Below are 10,786 nucleotides of genomic sequence, written 5' to 3' on the forward strand. Positions count from 1 at the left end.
TATATTGAAAAGAGAGACTAAAAGGCGTTTTGACTTTCTCAATAGGACAAATATTTTGAGACATCCTAAAATGGAAAGTAGGACACTTTCAATAGGACGAAGGGAGTATTATTTATGAACTCTATATATTTTTAATATATATTTACTTTAGTATGTTTAGAAAAATATCCACACATATTTACTGGATACCCAGATCCGCATGGATCTGGGTCTAAACTTACTTTTTTAATCTCATAAAGGTCTGGATAGTTTAGGTTTGGATCTAAATAAATTTCATCAGTTTTGATTTGGATCAAAGGGATCCAATCCAAACCCTACCCATTGACATGCTTATTAACAAGATAGACATAGTTCCTTTCACTATTAAAGAAAATAGGGTTTGGTTAACAAGTACTCCCAGAATATTGTTAAAAGGCCTCACTTGTTAATTTTTAAGAAAAGTGTAATTATTTTGAGAAAGTGTCCAAATTTAAGGAGTACAATAAATATGAGTGTGTATATTTATATGATAATTAAGTGTGATTTACGTATACTAATGAGTGTCCCCAAGGCATTCATTAAAAAAAATTCAAAAAAAAAATACATTGTAACTAAATCTTAAATATCGGGACGCACTCTGATCCTCACTCGAAAAATATTCGAGAAAGGGTTACATCTTACTTATCCACAATGCATCTTGGTCCTTCCAGGCTACTAATTTATTAGTCCTGCTCCAATCCTTCAAGCCAAAAGAAAAAAGCTTAGCATCATTCTGTTGTTCGTTTTGAGGGAAATGTTGAGCATTAGTGGTCTTTCTCGCGAGCATTTTTGGGTAATACCTAACGAGAAGTGACCACAATGCCGTGGGATACACTAATGAGCACGGATGTGGCATTTCCCATAAGTCATGAGTTGTAGTGGCCTCTAATCTCCTTGCACTCAGATTTCCATTTCCATAGGTGAAAGCAATTTCCAGTGGCGACCTTTGAAGTACGCGAAGTAGTACAAACAAGGAAGCACCAATGGATTCCAGCAGCTGACACAGGCAACCAAAATCATTCTTATTTGTACTCAAAAGTCGGGTTTGGCTCCTCTTCAATGGATTCCTTCTTTATTTTTCATATAATCAAAATGTTTTGATTAGTATTCAAAATCAGGCTTGACTGCTCTCCAATGGATTCTCTTTTCATTTTCCGTGGTGCATATTCGATTACATTACACGTGTCTTCATTTAATGACAAGGGATAGAATTAATTAAATTTAAAATGACCATGTTCTTCTTAGTAAACAAAAACACATATAATGCATCCTCAGGGTCTTCTCGTGGGAAAAATCTACTGGAGAGGGGCTAAATCCCTCAAAAGTCAAGCATGACGTACGAAACCTAACCTTTTCTTTTTCCTAGCTTGGTGCAAATCTTTTCTATTTTCTTTCTTTCGGCACTAAAAGGAAATTTCTATGCACCTAAAAAATAAAAATTATGCTGTTTCCGGGAAAGTGAATAACTATTTTTATATCGTGTGTTGGCCCTATCGTTGTTTGATATCCACGTACAACATGGAGATGGAGTTTGTCCCCTATAGGACTTTGGCACCAACTGTCGCCTTAAGCGTGCCAAGAAACGTAACAAGCACTCCAACAAAAATATGGTCAATTTTTCTTATTGAAAAATGGTCAATTCGGGCACACTACTTCACCTCTAAAGGAAATTTCAGGACGTATGAGTCTTTTATGCGTACGATCTAATTGCCTGTCTTTCTTTCATTATGAATATGAATAGATTCCTACCCCACCCCCACGGGCATAAAAAATTATAAAATAAAAAACAAAAAGTCTAGAAACAAAAAATTCTAGGTCTTGATTCCAAGAGACGGACCACAATGCTTGCAAAGTCAGAGAAAGGCTACTGTCCATTTCAAGGGAGACCTTTTCACTTAACGTTCTTTTGATGTCAACCGCCGGCAGAGCTCAGAAGGCACAATTCTAAAGTGGGCAGACCACCAACAGCCGAAGTAGACCTGCACGGCTGAGGCTGACGATTGCTTATATGTTACCTAACTTTACAAGCTTATATAAGCGATAAGCAAACCAAAGCGTACCGTACCGTAAGAGCACTTATATATATAAGCCTCCTAAAACAAATATTTTCTCCTGTCCTTTAATTCTTCTTTGTTAAAGTTTGCAAATTTGTCAAAAAGGAAATAGATAAAGAAACTGCCGAAACCTGCTTTAACGAACTTGCTGTAATATTATAATGATGAAGATATAGTTTTTGCCGCGTCCAAGTCCATATATGACCCTATCTTCTCCTCAAAGGATCAGCAGCTAGAGCTGGAAAGTCGAAAACCAGAATGAACCAAGAACCTAATTTTTTGCATATCATGGTGGAAATCGATGCGGTAATCCACTTGTATATAGTCATGTCTTTACTCATAATTTTGCTTTTTCAAGAAATTTATTTTGTTTTGCCTAAAAAAAAACTCAAAAACTTAATGGCGGGGGGTTCAATTAAAGGCAGCAGCAGTTTAATATTCCGGCCTTGCATATTCGGCACAGTAGCAGAACTAATGCTTAGTGTGGATGACCAGAAGGTATTCCTTCTTGGGACGAAAAGTTTAATTACTTGGTTTTGTTTTCAGTGAAGAAAAAAAGAAGGGAACGTATTATCACAAGATTTAGCTTAAGATCTTTGCAAAATAATAATTCTTTTCGCAAAAGAATGTAGAAGAAAATATATTGATAGCCAATAAACCCAAAATTGTCCCTTTCTTATCCCCAAAAAAAAAAAAAAATTATGAGGAGAGAGAGTTACAAATTTTGTCTTCGTCTCTTTTAGTGAGTCACTACTTGAGGGGTGTGTCGGGTAAATGGATAAAAGGGTAGGAACATATGTCAAAGTCAAGAATAGAATACTCAAGCCTAGCTATTAGCATGTAGTATATCACTCCAGAAATATTCAACAGGAATGAAAGAGCTGATTAAAACATTAGTACAGTGAAACTCATTCCATTTCCAAACTAAACATGTAAAGGAGAATGATCAAAAAACCCATACTCATATTGGCATTTTTTATTCCAAATACGAACTGAACATCTCCCGAAATTTCCCTCACATAACATGCTTCCCGCGGACTCCCAAAACAAGGCCAAAGGACCTCGTATCCGCCGAAAATGTGTCAAGGGGATGCGGAGAAGAGGACCGGATATGAAGATTAGAATTTTTAATTTTTTTTGTCATGTTAAATGGTAGTCTCTCTGCACCTGGGAGGCTGGGATTTAATAGGTTCAATGTTTCAACTTTTAGCAGTCAAATATAGAAGCTTTGCATCGCTGGCAATTGGTGCATCATCCGTACATGTCAACTTGCCGACTTCTAATATCCATTCCTACGTTTCTTTGATGGCTTGTTTTGGATTTTTGCAGTAAGTTGATGGAATAACTTAATGCGGCGGTGCGGCGGGGGAGGAATGAGTCGGTGATTACGAAGGTATGGCTGTTAATAGAGTCGGATCAGATTAAACTCGGTCCATTAGAGTCGAAAAAAAGTTCAATGAGCCTAATCTTCCATTAAGTTGGATTGTATTTTGATCTAAATATTAGACTCGAATTAAATTTGAACCTAACTTGGGCCCTATTAAGTTCAAGCTCGATATTGACGGGACAAAATTATAACTTGAGCCTAACCCGATATATATGTAATTATATATCTAAATATAATACTAATACTCTATATGTTGTGTCAAAATATATTAATATTTATAAGAAATATTAAATATACAAAATTATGTTTAAAGATTCAGAAGGACAAATCTTAGTACAAGTAATTGAGGACCTTTGAAAATGTATTAACTGTTGTTCATGTACTTTGAACTAATTGAATATATTATTATTAAAAATTTCTTGATTTATATACTTTTTAATGAACTGTTATCTTTTATTGGTTCGTATATAGTTTTAATGTTGTGATCTTATGGATGTTAAATTAGCTTTATAACTTAATAGTTATAATAATTATATTGAGAAAATTAAGAAGCAATAAGTAAGTTTAGGCTAACCCAAATTAGACTCACAATCTGAATATTTTGTGAGCCAATTATAAATTTCACATTTATTAATCCAAAATTTATTACCCAAAACTCGAAAGTGGCACTAACTATATGAACTAAATCTGAGTTTATTAAAACCTGAGTCAGATAGCCCGATTGACAAGCTAAGAGGTACGGAGTGTGTGTGAGAAGTTCTAAATTCGAACTCTCTCACTTACATTTAAAAAAAAAGAAGAAGAAATTAACGTGGTTGCATGCATGATGAACATTCAGCTCTTAGGAGCACGTTCATAATTTTCCGGCACTGATGGCAGTAGCTTGGGCTTGGGGCAGACTTTGGATTTGTTCAATTTTGACGACAATCTTTCTGCTATCTGCAGTAGTAGAGGGACGGTTGAAGTGAGCGTGTGTTGTACGTGTGAGAGAGATAATTAGCGGATAACTTTTGTCCAGATTTGCCAAATTTGACCAACGTTTCTTTGTTCTTGTCGTCCTTCCTATGGACAAAACCCAACTTGCAGAGTCTCCAGCCAGGTGAACGTAGCTTGTGAGCCCGCCATGAGAAGATTATTGTTATATTTTCCCTTGAGATAGGCAGATGTTCATCCTTCCTGCATCAAGAATTACTTGACAGTCTTTCTGAAATATGGGTCTGCACTCTGCGGTGTCCAGACAACTTGCGTTCCAAGTACTGGTTATTTATCATTAGCGCGTGAGACATTAAATGTTTCGGTGGAATAGTCGATGATGATTGCTTGCAAATTAAATGCTGTTGGATTTTGAACCATATAAGACGATAATGTATGATTATGAATAATATTACACGATAACAGGAGTGATATGTATTACTGCATCACTAGGATGATTAGGAACCATATATATATATGTATATTTGTTAACAGTACGTAAGCAAGCAACCTGTTCTGCACCACCAACCTCCACTCCCCCCCCCCCCCGCCGCGCCCACCAACCGACCTCTTCCAAAAAAGAAAAAAAAAAAAAAGCAGTAGGAAAAATATTGATAATTGCATTACTATTTTTATTTTTTAAGCCCCCATCTTCATCATCCGAATTCAACCCAATTAGAAAATTCTTACATGTGCAAAGTCCACTAGGGACCCAGCCGCCTGGAGGGTCCCAGTCCAGTGTCCACAAGCTACTCTAGCGTACCATTAGTTTCCCCTACAAAAGGGAGAACCTCCTTGTACCCTCCCCATAATGTACCCTACTACCCTCTCGTCTGAATTCTCTTCCATTCTTTCTGCATTCGCCGATCAGGCTTTACTGAACTTGAGGCGCAGAATAAACAAGAACCGCGTATGCTAGCTAGCTAGCTAGCAGAATCGCTCAAATATTCTTCAAATCCTATTCCTCAAAAGTGAATAATGTCAATCCTACAATTTCAATCCGATCATGCTGGAGCAGCATGGAGATCATGCGTAGCTTCAGCCTTCCGAACAGCCTTAGCTTGCACAATTATTGGTTGCATCACCCTCTTTGGCCCGCCTTCATTTAAGCAACAAGTAGCATTTCCTGCTTTTTCCTACGTGACAGCAATTCTTCTTGTCACAGATGCCACGGTGGAGGACACCTTCCGTGGCTGTTGGCATGCCTTGTATGCTTCCGTCTTTGGTGTCTGTCCTGCCATCCTTAGCTTATGGTTAATGGGGCCAGCCCAGCTAACCATTAGCACCACCGCCGTTGCGGTGGCGCTTACCGCATTTGTGGTGGTGCTGCCTGAAAACAGTCACCTGATATCAAAGCGTATAGCACTCGGCCAGACTGTTATTCTCTACGTTTTAGCTTTCATCAATGGTTCCAAAACTGACCCTATTATGCACCCCATCCACGTCTTAGCCAGTACGGCTGTTGGAGCCGTGGCTACTGTTTTGGCCTTCTTGCTTCCTTACCCAAGCTTGGCTTGTTGCGAGGTAATTTCCTGAAATTCTGTAAACATTACCCGAATGTACTCTCTTTTTTTTTTTTGAAGCATATGGGAACGTATTCTTATTTTAGCTTCTCGTATCGTTGTATCACACTCTATCTAGTTTAGTCGAAATTCTTGAATAGCCAAGATCTATCGCATTAGATGTAGGCCATCTGGTTCGTTTAATAGTCAAATATTAACGTAATATGAGAATGTCAATTAATATAGATCACATTCATGGGGTAAGTCAAGACACAAATACGCAGACTCCAAATGTGAGACTCGAGTCTCGACTGGAGTCTTGCATATACGTAGGACTCACGTATTTGTAGCTTGATGCATTCAGACAGCGGGTCCATAAAGGAAAAGGCCTAACAATAAAAGAAGATAGGATTAATCTTTCCTACACTGACAGTGTATACACTATCGGCGTTGGATGAATGACAACTATGCAAAATTTGAATTTGAAATTCAACTTTTGCACACATGTCAGGAATCCAACACTGATAGTGTACACACCGTCAGTGTAGAAAAGATTTACTCTAAAAGATACTATAAAAAATGGGTAATGCATAATGATGCAAGAAAATGCACGTACTCAAAATATGCACCACATGATTTATAAGTGAGTTTGTAAACAACGTCCACCAAATATTTTATGGATAAATCTTTTACACATTAACAGTACATATATACTAGCTGATCTAAATGCATGCTCTATATACAAAATTTGATGTTTAAATTCAAATTTAAATGATGTGACATTCATTCAACCCCGATAACATAGAAAAAATTAATTCATATTTTATTAGTTTAGATAGTGGAGGATATCATTCTTGTCTCATGTGACGTCAAAAATATTGAACCGTACCGCAAGTACATGCTCCATAATGAGAATTATTCCTTTTTTATTTATTTATTTTTTGGTAAGACAGGTAAAGAAGAAATTCAAGCTTTACACTAAGAATGCTTTGGAGAGGGTAGGGGTCCTTATGAAGGCGTTCTCTGCACAAGACAAAACATCAGCACAAGCACTGATTTTGCAATCCAAGTCCTTGGCTCGCACGGGAACCAAATTGCTTGGGAGTATCAAATCCAAGCAAGTAAGCTCACTTGAAAAGCTTTATCCTCATGGGGCTACAACTTCTATTATAGGCATTGGACCATAGACACTAAATATTTACGTTGATTTTTTTCTTTCCCTTATGAAACAGGAAAGCATGCTATGGGGAAGGCTTCCACTCAAATTTTTGAAACCTTACTGCATGAATCCAGGACAGATATTGCAAGAAATTGAGACACCTTTAAGAGGGATGGAAATTGCCTTGTCCAATGGTACTGTACCATTTCCAGAGCGCAAAGATGATCTAGCAGGAATTGAGGAGCATATTTCGCGTCAAATTAAAAGCATGCCCCTTGTTTTAGCAACTACTGTCCCCGAAGCAAATGCAGAAAACGTTGCTGAGTCCCTCCAAACTCTTCAAACCGTCCCAACAGACCATAGACAATTACCCTCTATTTTCTTCTTTTTTTGTTTGAAGCTGCTACAAGCAAAATTAGTTACCACCTCAGCAATCAGTTCTATCAAAGAAGGGTCAACTGGTCCAGAAAAACAGGAGAAATGGTTCTTCATACGGATATGGAGAAATTTATCCATCAACATAAACAAAAGCAGGCTTATGCCAGCTTTCAAATGCTCACTTTCATTAGGGCTAGCTGTGTTCTTTGGATCATTATACAGCAAGGAAAACGGATTTTGGGCAGGATTGCCTGTTGCCATAAGCCTTGCATCAGCCAGAGAAGCAACATTTAAAGTTGCAAATGTTAAGGCTCAGGGAACAGTAATAGGAACGGTGTACGGAGTATTCGGTTGCTTTATTTTCGGAAAATATGTTCCGATACAGTTACTATCCCTTTTTCCATGGTTCATTTTCTGCAGCTTTTTGCGGCGCAGCCGCATGTATGGTCAGGCGGGAGGAATTTCAGCAGTTATAGGGGCAGTACTATTATTAGGAAGGAAAGATTTTGGTCCCCCAAGTGAATTTGCAATAGCAAGAATCACAGAAACTTTCATTGGACTATCTTGTTCAGTCGTGGTAGAACTAGTTTTACAGCCCACAAGAGGTTCTGCTCTAGCGAAAGTTCAGCTCTTCAAGAATTTTGAAGTGATGCGAAATTCTATTGGTGCGGTTAGTCTCACTGCCAGCAAGGCCAACTTGGAGGAAAGCCTGAAAAAGCTTAAACTCCAAGTGAATGAACTAGGAAAATTCATTGGTGAAGCTGAGGTGGAACCCAATTTTTGGTTTTTGCCTTTTAACAGTGCTTGTTACCGTAAGCTCTGGGTGCCCTTGTCCGAGATGGTGGAGTTCCTACTTTTCATCACTCGGGCAATTCAATTTCTCCATCAAGAATCAGGAAGAGTGGACACCAACTTGTGGAAGGAAAGTATGAGGAAGATAAATGCTGATCTCAAGAATTTCAAGGAAATGGTTGACTCTTCAATAAAGTGTTTTGAGGAGGTCAGTCTGGTAAAATCACTCGTGTTACTGGACAAAGAGATGGAAAGGAAAAACATTTCTCTTGATCTTGAATCGGGGAAATCACCAAAAATCCCTTCTATGATGAAACTACCAGGTTCAGATGAAGAAGTGATCATTGAGAAAACTCTAAGCCATTATCTCCAGCATTGCAACGAATTCCTTGAGGCTATTCATGCTGATAAAGGTGAGAAGGAGCTCAAGAGCCGCATTGCATTGATTTTGAGCTGTATTGGTTTCTGCATCAGGGGGCTTGTAAGGGAGACCAGAGAGATTGAGAAGGCTATTAAAGAACTTGTGCAGTGGGAGAACCCGTCAAGCCTTGTGAATTTGCATGACATTTCTAGCAAGATACGTGCTTTAGCAGCAGCAGCAGCTGCAGACGCCGACATGTGTGAAAAATTGTAGCTAAACCATAGCAAAGATTTGATTCCAAGGAAATGATGATTTTTGCAGGTGTAACTGATCATTCCTGAAACCCCCTCGCGCGAATTTTGCTTCTGTTGATCACGCGATTAAGCTTTACAAATCAGTATTATGACCTGAAAAGTAACTTAGCAAAGCTAATGAACAAATTTTCGCAAGTTTCTTATACGAGAAGTGATAATCCCCTGTTATCACATCATCGGTCTTTCGCCTCGCCCCTGTAGTATAAGAAATTGTTTTCTCTGAAGTGTTAAAACTTATAAAAATAGAGATGTAAAAAGATTTCCTTACTCAATTTTGAGAAATGTGCCCGAAAGTCAAATTAGAAATCTAGACAGAGGTAACAAGTGTAACAAAATAATTAAATATTTCTAATATTCCTGACATGAAAATGGAAATGTTACAGTAACTCTGAAAGTTAAGTACTCCTATTAACCGCTAATTTTTAAGAAATGTTACTATGACTTTAAAAGAAATGTTATTGAATTAATAGTTATTGGATCTTAAGGAAACAAAAAAGAACTAAAACATGATGTTTATGAAGGAGAAATAGCAATATAATAAAAAGTAGGACAGAGAGTGGCACAGGGTGTAGGACAGAAAATCCGTTGCGAAAAGTTACACGCTCCTCTTAACCACTAATTTTTTTTTTTTCAAATCTACCGATGATCTATCTCATTATCCTTGTACATTTGGATATTTTCACCTCTTATAATAATTGGTAGAGATTTTTATGATGCATACGTATGTAACTTTCACTTTCAGAGCTGCACTGTTTATCATCCCTTTTAACTATCATGTTATCCAAAGTGCTTTCTAATAAATTACGATTCTTGTCCCCCATCACCAGCGAAAGGAAAGGCTTACTTGCCATCGTGCTAAAAATAGCAGGCCTCTCTACCCAACCTTTTGGGCTCTTTGCCTTGTTAGTCTGGTTACAACATTATGCTCCAGAGAGCATTGATCCTTCTGATGCCATCACGATGACAAATCAGATCATAACAAATCTACCAACAAACTCTCTCTCATTTTGTGGTTTACTTTTTCCAAGTTAACAACAATATTGCAGAAGTAACTATCTATCTAAATTATGGGCCCAAAAAGGGGCGTAGTCCGTCCACTGAATCACTACATTACAGGCCTGTGGAGTGTGGACTGGGCATCCGACTGGGCTAACTCAACTTATTCAAAAATAATGATAACAGTGTGGCTGCTGGGATTCGAGCCCAGGTCTCCACGGCCACAACGTGGAATTCTTACCACTAAACTACAGCCACTGCTTGTTAGAAGGAACTATCTATCTTCATTATGGGCCCAAAAAGGGCCTGCGGAGTGTGGCTGTGTGGCCTGGGCATCTGAATGGGCTATCTCGCCTAATTCAAAAAGACTGACGACAGTGTGGCTGCTGGGATTCGAGCCCAGGTCTCCACGGCCACAACGTGGAATTCTTACCACTAAACTACAGCCACTGCTTGTTAGAAGGAACTATCTATCTTCATTATGGGCCCAAAAAGGGCCTGCGGAGTGTGGCTGTGTGGCCTGGGCATCTGAATGGGCTATCTCGCCTAATTCAAAAAGACTGACGACAGTGTGGCTGCTGGGATTCGAGCCCAGGTCTCCACGGCCACAACGTGGAATTCTTACCACTAAACTACAGCCACTAGTTGCTAATTTTGGCGCATATTGATAAATATATACATGGATTTTTTTGAATCATAAATATAATCTTTTTAAACACTGGTGGCAGTTTGTAAAAAGCCAAAAAAAAAAAGAGAATGTTATTTGCATTTTCACCATTTGTTTTATCATATAATTTAATAAATAAAAACTATATGATTAAAATGGTAGTGAAAATATGATTAACAAAAATGA

The 10,786-nt window shown here is 38.1% G+C and overlaps 1 protein-coding gene and 3 non-coding genes across 4 annotated transcripts; 1 reads left to right on the forward strand and 3 right to left on the reverse strand.

Moving 5' to 3' along the window:
• Positions 1-5,409: 5,409 nt before the first annotated feature.
• On the forward strand, positions 5,410-8,896 carry LOC113774705. The gene is made up of 3 exons (XM_027319310.1): positions 5,410-5,955; positions 6,887-7,054; positions 7,166-8,896. The coding sequence occupies exons 1-3, from the start codon at positions 5,410-5,412 to the stop codon at positions 8,894-8,896; spliced, it is 2,445 nt and encodes an 814-aa protein (XP_027175111.1).
• Positions 8,897-10,119: 1,223 nt separating this feature from the next.
• On the reverse strand, positions 10,120-10,191 carry TRNAH-GUG. The gene has a single exon. It is a non-coding gene; the product is annotated as a tRNA-His (tRNA).
• A 120-nt stretch (positions 10,192-10,311) lies between these two features.
• TRNAH-GUG lies at positions 10,312-10,383 on the reverse strand. Its single transcript has one exon. It is a non-coding gene; the product is annotated as a tRNA-His (tRNA).
• Positions 10,384-10,503: 120 nt separating this feature from the next.
• Positions 10,504-10,575, reverse strand: TRNAH-GUG. Its single transcript has one exon. It is a non-coding gene; the product is annotated as a tRNA-His (tRNA).
• Positions 10,576-10,786: the final 211 nt, after the last annotated feature.

Source organism: Coffea eugenioides, chromosome 1 (genome assembly GCF_003713205.1).
Source record: "Coffea eugenioides isolate CCC68of chromosome 1, Ceug_1.0, whole genome shotgun sequence".
Classification (NCBI taxonomy): domain Eukaryota; kingdom Viridiplantae; phylum Streptophyta; class Magnoliopsida; order Gentianales; family Rubiaceae; genus Coffea; species Coffea eugenioides.